The 18507-nt window shown below is 38.0% G+C and overlaps 1 protein-coding gene across 1 annotated transcript in view; it reads left to right on the top strand.

Annotated features, from left to right (window-relative positions):
- IMPG1 (interphotoreceptor matrix proteoglycan 1) overlaps window positions 1-18507 on the top strand; it is a gene marked incomplete at both ends in the record, with an annotated part of 51846 nt that overhangs the window by 11237 nt on the left and 22102 nt on the right. Inside the window, 11 exons of the mRNA XM_084201756.1 lie at window positions 1978-2211; window positions 5041-5207; window positions 5413-5441; window positions 7874-7941; window positions 8984-9069; window positions 9988-10134; window positions 11373-11431; window positions 13020-13040; window positions 14439-14692; window positions 16114-16190; window positions 17010-17502. Of these exons, the coding sequence (XP_084057882.1) occupies window positions 1978-2211; window positions 5041-5207; window positions 5413-5441; window positions 7874-7941; window positions 8984-9069; window positions 9988-10134; window positions 11373-11431; window positions 13020-13040; window positions 14439-14692; window positions 16114-16190; window positions 17010-17502 (1635 nt within the window). The remainder of the gene's footprint in view (window positions 1-1977; window positions 2212-5040; window positions 5208-5412; window positions 5442-7873; window positions 7942-8983; window positions 9070-9987; window positions 10135-11372; window positions 11432-13019; window positions 13041-14438; window positions 14693-16113; window positions 16191-17009; window positions 17503-18507) is intronic.

Here is an 18507-nt window from a genome sequence, read left to right as displayed (position 1 = left end):
CCATTTAATTTTGTGTCAAACATTATATGACTGCATCATCATTTTAAATTACCTTGCAACAATTAGGCAGTTCTAGGTCTGCAGGTCACTGTCCCTGGCATGCATTAAAGAGTAATAACAATGACCTATTACCTTTGTTTTATAACTTCCTTTCTTTCAGAAGGTATTCATCACAGTCAAGCAATTGACTTTTTTCCATTTCAGAGAGCACCTATCACAAAACATAGATGTTACTACTATGATTTTTACACAGTAAACAATGGATATTCCTTTGGAAGTTAATCAGAACTGTGACATAAATTGGTATACATATATATGTCTACTGACACACATAGTAGAACGTTTCCTATTCTTCATTTCATATATTGCTCTTTTTATAAAAGTATGTGTTTCAATTATTTTTCCTCTCATCATTCATCTGCCCACTTTTCTTTAAACATTTAATTAACAGTACTCCAAAGTGACAAGATAATGTATTTTTAACCTTACTTATTTTCTCTTGATTTGCTTAAGAATGGGATAATTAGTATTTGTTATATGCAGCATGACACTTCTTCTTTCTCCAACAAACTGATAATTTTTTACTCTTATTTTTCTTGCTAGTACTACTCCTGTTGAACTTACTCCTTTTTAACCCTATTATTTCCCTTTATTCCTCCATTAGAAGCTTCAAAACCATTTTTCAAAGTAATTCTTTCACTTGATTCATCAGGAATCAGGAACACACATACCTTGCTTAAAGCTTTCTAATTCTTTCAAATTGTCTTCTGCTTATATTTTTCTTTATTTTTCATCTGTAATTACTGCATTAAATTACAGCAAAAAAAGGTATTTCCAAATTTGCTGTAACATCTTTATTAGCATGTATACAAAATTTTGGAAGATAACCAAAAAGATACTCATTGCTCCTGTCACATGATCCTGCAAAAGGCTGTATTTCGGCTCATTTAAATCTGTAGTTTATACACTATTTTTAGCATTGACTTTTTCACATTAAATTTAGCTGCTATTCATGTAATAGAGCAACAGAAATACTTATGAAGTGGCACCAGATGAGTCCTGAATTTTTGTGATGGAGATTCCTATGCTTGAGGTTATCTTGACAGCCTGGAAGCTTTTCCACTTTTCATAACTGAATAGCTTCATAAGTAAAATTTAATCCTAGGTTTTTAATTCCTAGTCACTGATTTCACTTTTTTCTAGTGTAACTGTTCCACTTTGTCAGGAACATTTAAAGGTTTATTGAAATATGATGCCAGAGCATTCACAACACCTATCATCCAGTTGCAAAGAAACAATCAAAGTCTTTTCTGGTTAATACTTCAGTTTATGTAAAGGAAGGATAGAGGAGTGCACTGTGGAGTAAAAGAGAGACAGGAAACGGGTCTTTCTTTTCCCAAAGGCACTAAAACTCCTGTTCAACTTCTGAAAGTTTCAGGGTCTAGTTCTTGGTACAGCTTCAAGGTTATGAACCTGATTTGAAGGGAGATGTTCCTTGAAGCCCAAAGGAAAGATAAGGTTTTAAAGACTTAAGGTACAACTATTTCTCATTTAGCTTATCTGCAGTGTAGACATTACTTATCACTGTACTGTAAATTTCCCTACAGGGCGATATGCTCACAAATGAGATGCTGTAGCACAAAGTTCAAGCACTTAAGTGTCTTTTTGTGGATCTAATCCAAAGTCACTTTTGAAAACAGGATTTAGAGCTTCTGAAACTTTTACCCTGTGTGTCCTGGGGTCACGTGTTGAAATACAAGGAAATTAGTTACCGAGTCACTTGAGCTGCAGTTCCCCTGAGTGGTCAGAGGCTGCTTCTCCTCAGCACAATTATTCAATCAGTGCATTGACTCCACTATAATGTAGCAAAAAGAATTCTCAAGCCCATGTCCATTTTCAGGACATGAACTTGCATTGAATACCTACTGCCTAGGCAAAGTATGTTTATGTACCTTCTTGGTTTTTATTTTTCTACAGAAATTCCTGATAAAATAAACCGTGCTGAAGCCAAACATCTTGCAGTCACCTCAGGGTCAGACAAAACAGAAAGAACAACAAAGCGGTCCAGGATATCGACCATAAGGCGGATATTTGACATGGCAAAACACCGAACAAAGAGGTCGTCCTTTTTCTCAACTGGTGTGAAAGTTTGCCCACAAGAATCAGTGAAGCAGATTTTAGCCAGTCACCAAGCTTACTATAGATTAAGAGGTAAGATGATTATTGTAGTATGCACTTCCTCCTTCAAAGTCTTTCCTTTAACTGAGGAAACACAGTAATTTTCCAGAATCTTGTCCTTCACCTTTAGGCAGTGTCTGTGCTATTGACTTTATGCCTTATTTTTACATAGATAATCAAATGTTACATGTGCATCAGCAGGGTTCAAGATAGGCAGCTACCAGAAGAAAATAAAGCAATGCACTCAAAGGACTAATAAACTCAGAGTAATTGCACAGTGTTCTAGCATGGCTGAACATGAAGAACAAATTGTGCCTGCATTATTGTTGAAAGAAGCACCCCCTTTCTCAAAAGAGCAGGTACCATCATTGCTGTGCAAAATCAATAGCACCAATTTAAGACAAGTATTGGAATCATTAAATGGTCATTGCACAATCATGTTGGTGTATCTGCAGTTATACTAAGTCTATGGCAGTGTTGGTACACAATAAACACTGAGATAATTGCTAGCAAGTCATGAAAAAATTTAGGGAAGAAAAAATATTTCAGACATTTTATTAATAAGACTTTCTCAGCTAGGTCAGTCGCTTCCCAGCCCTTTTTTTTACTTTACTTGCCTACAGAAAGCCTATTGAGCTACCATTCCAATTTTTTGGTCAAATTTTCTCAGTTCCTTCATCTATCCCTCCCAGTCTTTTATCCTGTAGCTGTTCTATTTTATATACAAAAAATGTGTGTATCTGCACTTCAGCTGGATGGCCCAAAGCTAATTCTAAAACCTAGTCAGCATTTCTAGGATAGAAGTATCTAAGGCAGCATCTACTCTCTAAATCACCTTTCCTTATCCATTTTTTCCTCTTTATCAGACACCATCCATTCCCATTCATCTGTGTAACCTGGCTGCTCCTCAGCTTTCTTTTGGGGAACCAACTTGTTCCCTCTGAAATGAGACCTGGAGGTAAAGCTTCAAAAATTTTACTCCAGCAGCCACTTGCTGTAGGCAGCATGGGAGAACTACACTAATGTCTGTAGCTATTCCTATACATATACAACTATTTGATAAACATTGTAGCATCCAATGGGCATTAGAAATTAATCTGAAATGCATCACAGAGGCTGATCCAAAATGCATTTCTTAAATAGAAATTAATCCTCAAAGTCCCTGAAACTCCCTGATTACATCTCAGATTGGGCTGAAAACAAGCTATCCTGAAACAGATCATTAACCTGAACTCAAAAAACTATAACTATGACCCTTTCATTTAAAAAACGGAATATGACTGTACTACCAGCTCTTTGGAGAGCAGCACATCAGCTGGGATACTGGACTCTATAAGTCTTGTAGTGCAAAAAGGTTTAAAATTAAATGCTCCTTTTCCCCAGCAGCGTCCTAAACTCACAAAATTTTCTCAGCAGGTGTCATCCAGTTCTTCAACTGAAACTAGAGTACTTCCCAAAAAGCAAGCAACAAAACACACTGCAGCTGAATAATTTGCACACTCATTCATAAAATGGTGTTTCTGCTCCTTTGAACAATTGCATATTTTCCATTACAGTGTCTTTCATCAAGACCTCAAAAAAATTTTCCTTCAAGGAAAGACCAGAACTTCTGGTAAAGACTTCTGCCCTCGCAGTTGAGTGTGATAATTTATCTGACAGAAATGATAAATGTAAACAAAAAAGAGATACACTTGAAAATGTGGTGATACAAGAATCATCCTCGAATCTGTAACTGCGGTACAATCCTTCCTGTAAAGGCAGTCTGGTTGCCATGCTGGAGCCTGAGAGCCTGTACCCTTCTGTGAGACAATCTGACTTTCATTTGTTTCAGATGGATACTTTCATGTTCTTTTATGTGCCTAAAGCCTAGGAGATGGCCTCCCCTCCTTCAAGTCCCGTGGCACATTTGTAACTGAAAAAGCACTGTGGGTCATATCAGTCACCTAGAGAATCTTTCTGAAAGACAATTTTGACAATTTTATTCTTTTTCCCATTTATATGTATTCCATGCTTCCAGGGATGAGCACACAACATGAAACAGCTCAGATGTAGGAGCTCAGACAGTTGCTGTGGGATGCTGCAGCCTCCTGTGACCTTATACCAACTCTGAAGATACACATCATAGCTTAGGTCACCATGAGGACAGTCTCTTATGTGGGGCAAACTGGGAGAACACACTACAATGCCTCCTCAACTGGTCATGTGTCACGTTTATCTGGTAACTGGATTACTTTTCATCAGATGGTGTATCTTTATTCAACACTAACCGCTCAGGAAAACAAATACCAGAGAGGTGCAAGAAGAAGGAGATAGAAAGTAGCTTTAATTGCTAGCTCATAATAAATAAATAAATCTCTTCAAAAGGTAGCCTGTTCCTTTTTAATAACCTGACAACATCTGCTCCACATGCAGCTGCTCTACTGGGAGGGCAGGTCATTCCTGAGGTATTATTGAGGGGCCCTAACACAGCTAGGTGAGTACATCCCTGCAGCAAGTTTAGAGTAAACTTACTGCACTAATTTCAGAGACACCCATATTTTAGATAATGCAGATAATGAACTCACTCTAAGCCAAAGTAGGTATCAAGTACTGAAAATAAATGTCCCATCTCACAGTAATGAGCTTTGCAAAGTAAAGTGCTAAAGGCAACAGCTTTTAAATTACCAGCAAGTTTTGGTTAAAATGTTTTTCCTGATAAGTTTGAAACTTTCCTTCTCTAAAAGAATTTTTAAACAACATTTTGAAGAAGTGTGTTCCTTCATCTTGAGTGATAATGTGTAAATGCCAAATCACTGTTAAAAGGCTCTCAAGTTTACCATTTGGTACAAAGCATCTATCCCCAACCCCTTTCTTCTTACTCAGTCTGCCAGGAAGCTGTGTGGGAAGCCTTTCGTATTTTTCTGGATCGGATTCCTGATACTTCTGAATATCAGAACTGGGTTACTGCCTGCCAGAGAGAAACCTTCTGCATATTCGACATTGGGAAAAACTTCAGCAATTCCCAAGAGCACCTGGAAATAATTCAACGGGTAAGGATTACTGACATTTGTTTAGAAGCTGGGAGAGACTTCCAAGTCCCTCCCTGCCTGCTTATTTAAGGGCAAAGGACTGTTCAGGAAAAGGAGGGGGCATGTCTTAGAAGGAAAACATAAAAGTAGTAAACAAAAGAGCTGACAGGCTCAATGGTTGGATACACCCACTAGTAAAATGCTGTTTTTCTTAATCTTTTTGCAGCGAGTAAAACATAGAACCTTCCAGGAAAGGTAAGTAGCACAAGTAGAACCTTGCCACTTGATGTTACTGCCTCCCTTGTAAAGATATATGTAGATGTGTGTGGATGTGAGCAGATATCCAGATAGCACTGTGGCGTATTTGGTGTGTGCTTTGAGAGATGTGTATGCTGGATATATCATAGGACACAGTGACTGAATCACAAATAATGGATATGGCCAAATGGCTGAGTTACCTGTTCATTTCAAGACATTTCAAGACACCCCTGAATGTTTTCTCAGACTAATGTGAGCATGAGACCCTGACAGAGGCTTTGCATCAAGCAGTGTGAAAAAATTGCTGTAATTCTCAAAAGGAAAGTCAGCTTAATGAAAGTTTAGCTGAGAGGCTACTTTAAACAATAACATGAAAACTCTGTGCATTCACTTCAAGTTTCTCCTGTATTTTTATACATCATGACAGTGTTAATTGATGTGATACTTTATGCTGTAAACTCTTTGGAAAAAGTATGCTCCTGGCAATGCTCAGAAGTTGGAGAGTGGCAGGATTAAAATTACCCTACTGAACTCTGTTTCTTTGTGTATAAATACTACAGTGCAGCCAGACAAATCATTGTCCACAACTTCTGATTGATGGTTTTTTCCTTCAAGTTTTCTCTAATTTTCAAGAGATTTTCAGGCAAATAATCTTTTCCATTCATAGGTTACACTGTCTCCTGATCACAGAGGTGTTATGTATCTTAATTCATTCTGACATGGGAGATCTGACATATTTTTAATAATGTAGGGCCTAATTGAACTCTCCTGGAATCCAAAGGGAGGCCTTTTCATTCATCCTAGTGCAAGCAGCAGCAGCAAGGCATTAAGTGAGGTGACTGATCTCAGACTTCTTAGGCTCTCTGTGAACAGCACTGTTTTCCCTAGACACAATACTGAAGGTGAATTTAATTCCATGAAATTTCTTGTATTTTAGCTGGAAATGCAGACAGCAATGATTATGCATGGTTTGACTTCATTCTTTACTGCTGTGTGGCCTAGCAAATATTTGTATCTTCTGTAGATGTCATGTAGAGAAATCAGTCTCCATGTATAGATACAACACATTGCAAGTTAACATTGTGAAAACATTACAAATAACACTTTAGCTCTCACCACACAAGATATCCACAGGACGTGGTAAATCAGTTGTCATTCACTCATGTTCTTTATTTATGTTATTAAACATCTATGTTGTTCCTGTAGCTCAGCACACCTTTTCTGTCTATACCAGAAGATTTATGCTGTCACAGTTAACTCCACACTACACATTTGCAGTGCCCTTATTTCTTTCATTCATACCAGTTTTCACAAATACTCCATCTGTATGCACTGGAGAAAATTTGAGGAATTATACTTTAATCTCCAGTTTCAGGAGAGCAAAATCTCAAAATATCCCACAGAAGATTCTTATCTAAGAACCTTAATTTTCCCAAAAGCTACAAATTAATAACAATTTGGTTTTAAGGCTATAGAACAATTTCTATTACAAGTAAAAGAATCTTTAATACATCTATTTTTTTTTAAATGTACTTAGAGATGGCTACTGTTGCTGTTTTTCATTCAAGCTAACAGTAGCTATTAATAATGTATTCATCACCACATGACTGTAAAACTTAAACCAGAAAATAATTACCAGCAAAACCAAATCCTGTGATACACCATACCCACCATATTCTTACTTGAGTTTTTAGCTGTCCTCCTTGGGGACCATGGTAGGCATTAAGCTATGAATATTACATCCAGAAGCAAACACGAACATTCCTACACCTCAAAATAATCTGGATTCAGGAATCTGATTTGATACTGTAATCATTTGGAAGCATCCTTATGGTATTATAATGCAGGCTGACAACTGAAAAATAAGCCCACCCACTGTTTTCTCACACCACACCATGTGAAACACACCTGGAAACAGAAATGTCCATTGGCTCTAAAATTAGAAGAATCCCAAAGCCCTCACTGAACTACCTTGACAGGATGAGAAATAGCAAAGAAGACAAAGGCTGATTTAGGTGATGTACAAGAAGCCTTGCTTCCATTTTAGACACTAGTCAACCCTTCAATGACTTCCAAGAATAAAAAAAACCAGGCCCAGTGCACTGATTTAATCTCTGTGATCCCATCCCTCTGGTGGCGCTGAAAAAAATCTGTCACAAAACCTCATGAGCAGATTCATGACAGGATTGGTAGTCCTTATGCTGTTCCACTGCCTGTTTGATCAGGTCACAAAATGTTCTATTAGAGATGACTTCTCTAATTTAAACTACATTTTGTCAGGAACAAAATGTTCTATTAGAGATGACTTCTCTAATTTAAACTACACTTAATGCAGGGATCATTTCTATATGTTTTTGGTTTTTTACACTTTTGTCATTGCCAGTACAATATGAAGATAATTAAATCACTCATTTCTATTTGATTGATAGGAAAGATGAAATATCAGCAGAGAAAACCGGAGGCAAAAAGGTGGAAGACATTCCCTCTGTTTCTACAGGTAAAATCAAATCTGCTTGTTCTTTGTCTGCCTGTTCAATAAAATTGCTAAGGCCAGTGATTCTTAGGTCTTAGAAGGCTATAATTTAATGAATGTTGTAGAATGCTTCTACAACACTTCCGTGGAGCGAAAATATTTAAGCAAAATAATCTTTGAGAAGAAATTTTTTATCTCTTTTTTACAACATACTTGCTACTCAAATGTTGCATCCAAAGTTTGTCTTTAAATGTATGAGTTTACCTAAATGTATGAGTTCAAACTTGGATAAAACAGCATTTATTTTTCTTCTGTTAAATAGTACCGTGTAGAATGTCAACTGCTGCATTTTGTTAACCAAAATAAGCAAGCAAGGCAAATAAAGACTGACAAGCAAGAAAGTCAGAGTGGTGCCAAGACAATAAATTGATCAGTTTATTACAATTAGGGCTGTTGTGTACTTCAATTCTTTAAAATAATGTTAGCATGTTAATAAAATAATGTTAATGCATGCAGTGTTAAAAATCTGTAAATATGATCATTTTGGTTCAAGTAGAAACCATACTGAACATATATTCTTATAAAATATAGCAGAATCTTATTGGGAAGGACTTCCAGCATGGTAATTTGGGCTCCAGGTGGAAAACTCTGTCAGCATCCCATTACCTTAAATTGAGCCCTAAAGAAAAGTGGCTGTCAACTGGCAAAATGAAGCCTAGACACTTGGTGATATATGATATGGCATGAGAGGAAATGACCAAATATTATTAACTCACACAATTTCATTGATCATAGCCAGTGCCATTTTTGTCCCCAGTCACACACATGCCACACTACTAATGTTTGACCTGAAAGAACCTGAAAGAAGGGTTGTTTGTTGTACAGAATGCAGCAGCTGACCCACACCCTGAGTCATGGCCACCTCTCGCTGGCACTGTGCTCAAGCACACCCTCCTGAGGGATAGCTGCTCCAGTGAGCTGACCCCTGCCCAGCACACCAAGGGGAAGGCTTTTGATGTGAAAACCATTCTTTCTTGACTTTTCTCTCTTTCTCTCTCCCCTGCAGGCTCTCCTGGCACACCCCTCTCTCCCTATGCACCTAATGGCACATTGCTCAATGAAATTTTCAATGACACAAAGACTCCTGTGAAGGTGAGGGCAGCCTGTGTTCCTACCCACTTTTTTCACTCACCTTTCCTTTTGAGCTCAGCCAACAGGAAAGAGGGAGAAACCCTATAAACAGTGCTTTAAAACAAATGCTCCCCTCCCTGTTCCAGCTAGCAGGACTGAAGGGGTTCATTAGCATCTATTATATACTGGAGTAGGACGTGATGGTTTTTGGGCATATAATAGAAGGTACAAAAATATGGCAACCAGCTTTTGGGCAGTTTTCATTCTTTTAAGGAGGGGCCTATTTTGCACCATTTTGTAACATTGCTCTTCATTAAATAATGCCAAAAAAAAAGGATACTTGCTGGGCATGCCATGACACAGGAGATGAGACTGGGGCTTCCTTGCCTTTTCCTGCTCAGCCAGCTGTCAGAGCCTTCTCCACTGCACCTCCTCAGAGCAGCCATGCAGCAGGGCACTGGGGACTGCCCCTCTGCACACTCACAGCTGGAAGGGACACCTCTGAGAGAGGAGAGCTGGAAGAGGCTGTTGTTTTCCCTGTCCTGGCTGCTCAGCATAGATCTGTGGCCTCACAGTGGAGGGAAAAGCTGCAAATACTGTTGGGAAACAGCATTGAAAATACAACAACTGTTAATAGCAGCAAAGTCAACTGTATCATGGGTAGGCATAATTACATTTCATTATCAGCAAAAAAACAAATGCAAACCTCTGAACATGCAACTCTCAAGCTACCCCTCAAGTAATAGAAACTTGTTTGCAAAGACAGAAGAAATAAGCCAACAGATACACCCAGGAACTTTCACCTTTTCTGGAATGTAGTTCAGAAAGTTATTTTGGAGATGAGCTTAAACGGGAATGTTTCTACTTAATACTGAATTGTGGAGGGGGAAAAATATCTCTTAGTTTCCTTTCTTCCCTTTTTGTCCTTGCCTTTTCCAGGAGCTGGGAACAAATGCAGTCCCTGAACTGCCTGTGGAGCAAATGGTGGAATTCAGTGTGACTCTCACTGATCAGGAGTACACAGCTGAACTTAGTGACCCCAGCTCCCCAGAGTACCAACAACTAGCTGCCAAATTTCAGCTACAGGTAGGGACGCTTAGTGAATGCAAAAAATGTTGTCTTTGTACCTTGGCTGAGGAAATAGGATTAGCATGCACTGCCCTCACTTTAAACAGGTCATTCCTGTTTTCTCAAGACCTTCACGTTTCCTTCATGTGTGGTAACATCTTATCCCTGCATTTAAGCCATCTATTCAGCCAGCAAGCTACCAAGCCAAAATCTTTGACATCAGCAGAAGCCTCAGATAATGGATGAACAGAATAACTTTAGGAATTTTGTTCAGACTTAATCAGGAATTCATGGGCAGCACTTAGTCATAATTTAATTTCTACAATAAACCTAATGAGAAATGTAATATAAACATTAAAAGTAATTAGCTACTGTTGTCTGAACTATTCTTCAAAGGACATACACTCATTGTGCATTACCATGGTTTATGTAAGAATTGGAACATCTGTCATATTGTCATGCAGTTAATAATATTAACTGAATGTACAGCTATCAGTTTAACTGATAGCAGTTAATGACTTGAGGTTCCCAAAAGGTTTTCTTAGTAAAATTAACTAAAGCCTCTCATCAGTTTCATGAGCATTCTGTAGTGGAAGCTCTTTCACTTTGCTGGTTCAGTTCCAGATATGTGTAGGAAAAATGGCGAAGGATGCCTTGGCAGAGCTGGCAAAAAATGGTTTCTCTGAAGATTTTCAGTATTACCCTCAGACAGAAGTTCCTGCAGACATTGTGTAGTACACATGTAATGCCTCTTCTATCCAAAACTATGTAACTGTACTATTGTTAACATTAGATTTAAAATTGTATTGTTATTCTGTTTGTACAAGGCAGTTAAAACTGTTTCATTTCTAAATGATTTGTCAGATAATCTAAACCCATCTGCAGTTGCTCAATTTTTCTAAATAATTAACAATTTACAGGTGACTTGAATCACAAAATTATTCAGGAACCAAAACTACTGAAAATGAAAAAACCATTTGATTAATGTTGTTTTACTTGCTGTGTTATGAAATAGATTATCACTTGTTTGCACAATTACATTACTAAGAAAACCAATATTAACAGGTAATACAACAAGTATATGCAAAGCAAATATTGTGTTCAAACTGAGCAATTGTGATACCCAAAAGGGCACAGTTGAGACTGTTTCCTAAAGCTCTTTCTGAAATATGAAAAATATTGTCTAGGTAGTCATCTTGTGATTGCGTTTTAGTCATTGATCTTATGCTGATTTTTCTTTTTATGGTTTTCTGTAGATGAAAAAAATATTTGAGAAACTTCCAGGATTCAAAGAAATCCGTGTGTTAGGATTCAAGTAAGTAAGGAAATGGGGCTGTCTTTTTTGTTGGCTCCTAGGGTTCTCCTCTCCCTTCTTGTCCTCAAAAAGGAAGAGACCTGTAGAACAGTGGGCTGTGTATTGCTGCAAACAGAAAGCAATTTTTTGGGAATATCATAGGGACAATATGACAGGAAGTGCAGACCCAGCCCAAGTGAGACTAGAAGGTTTTGAAGTATCAAAAGCAGCTTTGATTCCCCTGAAGCTTGAAGGACACAATAAATTCTTTGAGTTGTTTGTTAACAACCCTGTATTAAGGACTTTTTTAAATTACAAGATAAAGAGAGTTAGTAGGAAGATTAGTTAGGTGGCAATTTTTTTTGCCCTTCATACTTGCAGTGAAGGTGCTGTGGCAAAAGAGGGTTGCAGGAGGGTACATGTTCACACATACAAAACTTTTTCAGTAGTTCCTTCTCAGGCCTTTCAAACAATTAAAAAAGTTTTACTTTTTCAGTAACTTTGTGTTCTGTCTTGCCATTTCAACAAAAAACAAACAATAATAGTAAGAAACTGCTAAAAGGAAAGAAAGAGCAGGGAAAAAAGACAAATTTATGCAGTCTTATGGCACAGCATCAGGAACACTCAGTACTTCTAGCAATATTTAATACATGTTGAAGAACATTCCTACTGCAATGCAATTTAGAAAAGAACATCCTTCTTCCTAGCATTTCTCTCTGCAAAAATTGCCTGAGAAAAGGAGACAGATGAGCAAAATAGTATGAAAATTAGTTCCTTGTATTTTGACATTGAAATTAATAAAACAAAAAGCTGCCTACTGCAGTACCAGCATGGCAAATCTGTAGTAGCATCTCATAGTTACAACTTGCAGTACCCAACCTCATTGAGTTGTGACTCCAGGAGGTCTGGGATCCATTTTGGTGTCATATCTTGGACTTAGCTAGTATGAAAGAACATTCATCAGTGTGGAAAAATTGGATTTATTCCTATTATCCTGTAATTTAGTTAGCTTCAGGAGTTACAGATCAGCAAAGATGGTGTTGCTGTCCATTCTCCCTTGGCCAGAGTACTATATATTTTAGCAGCATTTCCCACAAGGCAATGAAGAAAGACACCATCACAGGTATTCTGGAGAATTCACCAGGGAAAATAACTGGCATTATATGTAGAAGGTCACCATAGGCATGTCTTCCAGGGGGAGTTAATGGTTCAAGTTACTCCTGGACTGGAGTCTGAGTAGACATCATGGGTGGAAACTGGGATCATTGTAAATACTGCCACAAGTGCCCATTGCCACCACAGAGATTAGCAGTGACAGGGCTCAAACTGCACCATTTGACAATGGAAATAGGAAAGCTGAGATTTCAGATTGCCATGGTAAAGTAAAATTCCAGTTTTCCCACACAAACCACAGTGATTCCCTTTGTTTGGAAGGGGAAAAGTGAACTGATGGAAAGTAGACTGTCATTTTCACACAGAGATAAAAACTGTAGATGACACATAAGATGGTTGTGATGTGTGTGACAACGATTTACCAGTAAACATGAATCCTTGTTTTTCTTTCTTTTGCAATCCTTTCTCACATTCTTTATTCTGCGATGAAATGAAGACAGAAGAAGGAGAAAGATGGGTAATCTTTCTGTCATTCATAATTGTTTTATAGACTAATTATAGCAATTTTGATTATTAATAATTTTGTGATGTACATAGATAAATCAGTAAATGTCTTTATCTTGATGTGACAAAGTGAATTGGCCGTGCTCTAAGTACAAAATCTGCCTAAGTACAAAATCTGTGATATAAAGTGTCAGGGACACCTTTAATCTGAATGTTTCATGTAAACAAATTTGGTCAGGATGTCTCTAAAGAAAAGAAAATGTTTTGACCTAAGAAAATTCACATTTATATGACTAAAGATTTATACCAGCTGTATACTCAAAGTGAAAAATAAGTAGGAAAACTTTATATTCAAATTTTCATTTTTGATCTGCTGTTTCCTAGCTGTATTCCCATGCACAAAATATTTCCAATAAGTATATAGAATTTGATTTGTTATCTCCATTATCAAGCCAGATAGAATAGCAAAGAGACCAGTTACTAGCTTGATAAAATGCAGGGAGATTTTTACTGGTAATACAAACAGCTACAGAGTCTACTGTTGTTGCTGCTTAAAAGTGCTACTGGGGAATAATTTGTCTAGCAGAATTTCTCTTTTGCTCATGCTTTAAAAGGAAGAATTTTCTTATGTGTTTCCTGAATTCTTGCAATGTCATAAAAATGCAAATATTTTGCACACACTAGATAAAATGAAATTCTTCTCTTGATTGTTATTTGACATTGTAAAAAAAGTAACATAGTGGAATAGAAATCTTTTCAATGTACTCACTATTTTTCATTTGATTAGGTGAATTTAACATGTATAAAAATGATGTATTAAAAGTGGCAAATATTTGAGACTTCTGTTAAACATGAACATCTAGGGAGAAGCCATACACACCCATTTTCCCATGGACTGGGAAAAGCTAACTCCCACTGTGAAAAAGTGATTCACTTGCCACATTAGCTGGCTGTTCTTTGAAAAAGAGCAAAAAATTGTCTCTTGTGATAAGATTTTTGCTTATCTGCAGTTTTATGAACTATCTAATCCCTTTTCATAGGTTCCTGAATAATTAATGTGTGATTATGGGTTCTAATAACCCCAGCGTGCCTTTATAGCTGCTTGAATCGGTAGTCAAGGACGTCACACTATATTACCAGTTCTACAGATTTCTGAGTAGTCAGATTAAATCAGATTATGTTAGAAGATTCTTGCAAGTTATCTTCAATAACTTTTATTAAAGTTATGCACTGGGAAAGAGAGGAGTTAGGTGAAAGAAAAGTAATTTGAAGGTGGCAGCGTCATTAGAGAGTAAATTTGCATAACTCTAACAGAATATGCTATGGCTGCAGAGTTCTTTGTGTGAAAAATAATTTCTCAGCCAGTGACTGATTTTGCTGCTCTGGGCATTCTCACCTTTCCCCCTGGCAGATCCAGCAGCACAGTAGCACGATACGTGGTGAACTTTGAGAGAGATGGCTCAGAAACCAAAGGCACAGCAGATGACATCTCAACTATTGGATCTAATAAGGTTGAAAGCGAAAAAATACCAATTTCTCCAGTTGAAGAGAGGGAAATATCAGCAACCAAACTGACAGTAACAGACCTTCAGCAGCTGGTTGCCACTGCACTCCATGAAGACCAGTCCCTGCCAGTGGACCTTGGAACACTCCAGTTTACTGATGGTCAGTAAAGCAGGTTGCAGGTGCCAGGCATACTCTGAATCTTGCCTTCCCAAACTGATGCAATTTCAGTGAGGTGTCCTTTGCTTCTCTAACAGATTATTTTCATCTGACATAGTCAATTCTCCTTGGTGTTGAAATAAATTAAGTTTTATAGTAAAATGTGTCTTTATACAGCCTAACTTGCAACCATATTAGAAGGGGTTTTTCTCTTGAATTTTTGTTTTTTGCACACTAAGATCATTAAGAGGAGAAAAATAAAATAAATACTATGAGTATTCACTGTATCATTTTAACTTCCAGTGTGGACACTCTCCTTTCTTTTACAAGGAAAAAAAGTGAGATCTGCCTCTAACATCAGATTGGCTTTCTGAAAGCTCTGTCTTGGTTGTAAGCAAGCCATCTAACCTCTCAGCAGCATCAGAGAGACTGACACCTTAAACAGCATTTGATCCCAAAATAAAATCAGTGAAGCTGTGTTTCACTCATACTGTGAAACACAGAGAGTGTGTAGAAGACAGGCTGGGTGTGAAAACCTCCAGCAGAAGCTGAAGGTCTGCACCCTGTTCAGTAATCCAGCTAATAAATATTCCTTTTTAGTTCATCAATCATTTTTGCAAAGCTAGCAAACTACACTTTTAAAGATGTGTTAAAAAGGGGGAAAATAATTTGAAATAATTTTTCATATGCATATTTACTGAAAAAAACCTCAAAACCCATACTGAATTTTAGCTACAGTGTTTCATTTGCAAACAGCAGCATTTTCCTACCAAAAAAAAAGTTATCCAGTTGAACTAATACTTTCTGTAAGAGTAAAGGGTCATATTTTAATGTAAAGGAAAAGTCCCAAGAAAAAAATTATATAGAACACTTCAATAATAAACATTTTAATCAACTTTCTCCCAGCAGCTAATTCTAATAACCAATTTCAGGAAAACAGTTTGTATGCAAGTACTTTTAAGATCTCCTCTGAGAGGTGAAAGGAGCAACTTGAGCACTAAAGCCAAAACACCAACATTAACAATGGTGTGGGCTCAGGTAAAGCTGGAATGACTTGAGGATTAATGAGCACAATATAACGAGTCATTGTAGTCCATGCAGATTTAACTGAGGGGTTCACACTTCAGGTGATTTTAAGCATTCCTCCATGGTTCAGCTCTCTGCAGACCTATCCCATTTGTGCTAAATAAAGCATATGAAGAATAGTGCATATAAAGTTTGGTTTTCTTCCTAATTGCCTTTTTGAATGGGAATTGATGAGTTTTTTGGTCTTAACATGGATTTTTTAAAGCAATTTTTTGATGGAGAACATTTTAGTACTTTTTTTATTGAGTTCATATGTTTTGATCATTTTTCAATGTGCTGGTGCTGAAGTATTCTGTGCTGTCTCTGTCTCTTTCTAATGTTTTTAATTTTCTTTGCAGAAACTATTATACCACCTAGTGATTTAGACAATGACATCCAAGGCGTGGTAACTATTCCTCTGGCAGGCCCTGATTTGGTAGGTTAACAGCTTTTCTCATGTTTATTTATTTCCCCATGGGAAAAGAAATTAAACAGTGTTAAGAGATACATAAACATAAAAAAAGTTTCTTATGCTAGAATAACATACATGCCTTTTATTCATTCTGTAAGAATGAATGTTGTGTTGTTTTACTGCAACAGGGATACTGTTTAGAGCATTTACAGGTGAATATTGCCGCTTGATTACATTTTCCAGATTTAACTACAAAGTAAGATGTGTCTCATCAGTTCAGCAGTACATCTTAATGACAGAAAGAGAGCAGTTTGCAGAGCTAGATAAGGTCATCTTTCTTTGACCACTTTTTAAATTACAGGGACTGTGATCAGGATCACATGCACATGCCAAACATTTTACACATGCTACAACTTCGTAGCAGCCTTCCTGTATCTGCAGGGGACCTGCAGGGAGCCTGGAGAGGGACTCTAACAGGACAAGGAAAATGGGCTCAAACTGAAAGATGGGAAATTTGAGTTGGATATGCAGTAGATGTTTTTTACTCTGAGGATGGTGAGACACTGGTACAGGGGGCCTGTGGAGGTTAAGGATGCCTCATCCCTGGCAGTGTTCCAGGACAGGTTGGATGTGGCATTGAGGAACATGATCTAATGGACGATGTCACTTACCATGGCAGGGGGGCTGTGACTAGATGAGCTCCAAGGCCCCTTCCAACCCAACCCATGATATGATTCCATGTCAACTTAGCTATTTGCTAGCTCGTGTGGATAAAGATTATTTCCTTTTTAGCAATGAAGCTCAAACACAACAATGAAAGCTGCTTTTTTAAAACTTTTTTAGGAGGAACTCCCACTAGGTTATCCCAGTCCAGCAACAGTGGATCAAAGAGGAGATGTATTTGTTGGTGAATTTACAACTGAAAGCCCTGCTCTAAGTGAAGAAATCAGCATCCCTGAAGAATTTAATAATTTTATTACATCTGAACCTGATTTTCCTACCAAACCCTCCAGAGAACCATTTCAGGACAGATATCCATACACCCAAGTTTTTGCTACCGACCACCCAACTTTCACAGTGCCTTTCAGTGCTCTGGGTAGCACCAGCAGTCCTCCAAAACCAGAGGATTCCTATTTGCCTCCCCCAGCAGATGACTCTGCTGGCAAAGACTCGCTCACGGGTGGCTCTGAGCCTCCAGAGGAGCTGGGCAGTTTCACCACACCCCAGCTCCTGCCCCACGGAGAGCTGGACAGGGAAGCTGAGGAGAAGCAAGAAGTGACTGACATAGCAGAACCTTCTTCCAAGGAAGTCGACCAAGACAGCCTGTCTGGACAAGGTAAGAGATTTTTATGTAAGAGAGAGTAGAAGAGGTGCAGCTGTTGTGACACGTGCAGTTACATGTCGGAGCAGTAAGCATTCTGTTCCATCGTGACAGAAAATTCTCCTTCACAACCAAAGGTGAAAAATGTACATTTCTGATGGTCTCTTCAGCAAAATCCTAATCTGCCTCAGTTCAAGGTTGTCAAACCCAAGAGGTGCCAAAGGAGGAGGAACACTTGACAAGGTAGAAAAAAAAAATAAGTTCTGAATTAACATTAAAAAATAATTGGTACTTAGAACATGAAAAGTAATTTACTTGGGGCTCTACTGACAGTTGTGGATGATAACAGTGAGAGTAACATGACAAAATTTCTTCCAAGCAAAGAGTACCATGGCTCAGAAAAGCTTTCATGTCTACAGGTCTGATTAATGTGAAAAAAAATTTAAATAACTGTTTTCTCTATTTGTTTATTCCATTTTATCCATGCAGTAGTTCATGGAGGCACCCATCTATGTGAGGAAAAACACATAATAAAAGAAAAAAGACAATACATACACATGTGGAGAAAAGCCTGGATAATGCAGCCTTTCAAATGAAAAATACATCATAGACACATTTCCCACAGCTGACCCTGCAGACTAAAGGAACTTCAGACAAATATAGTGGGGTCAGCTTTAGGGCACAGGTAAATTAGGTTTGTTCCCAGAATAGCAAAATATCTGTAAGCTTACTGCTTTCATCACTTCCACCAGCAGCTACAAAGCCATAAAAGACCCTGTGTGCAGGTAACTGAATTGTGCAGGGCAGGAGCCTCCACTGGCAAAGCAGGAATAGCCATGATTTGGAGGAGTTTTCCTCCATCTGTCTCAGCTCTTTTCTGCTCCCTCTCCAGTCCTGCTCCCTGGCCTGGCCTTACCATCTCAGTGTTAGGTCAGTAAACTTAAATTTTATTTACACTTCAAAGCCTGTGCTTCCTGTGTAGGATGCAAGAGGTCACTACAGGCACAAGGGAGGAATTAG

This window comes from Fringilla coelebs, assembly GCF_963513975.1.
Source record: "Fringilla coelebs genome assembly, chromosome: 3".
Lineage (NCBI taxonomy): Eukaryota > Metazoa > Chordata > Aves > Passeriformes > Fringillidae > Fringilla > Fringilla coelebs.
This window is presented reverse-complemented; position numbering and strand designations above follow the sequence as displayed.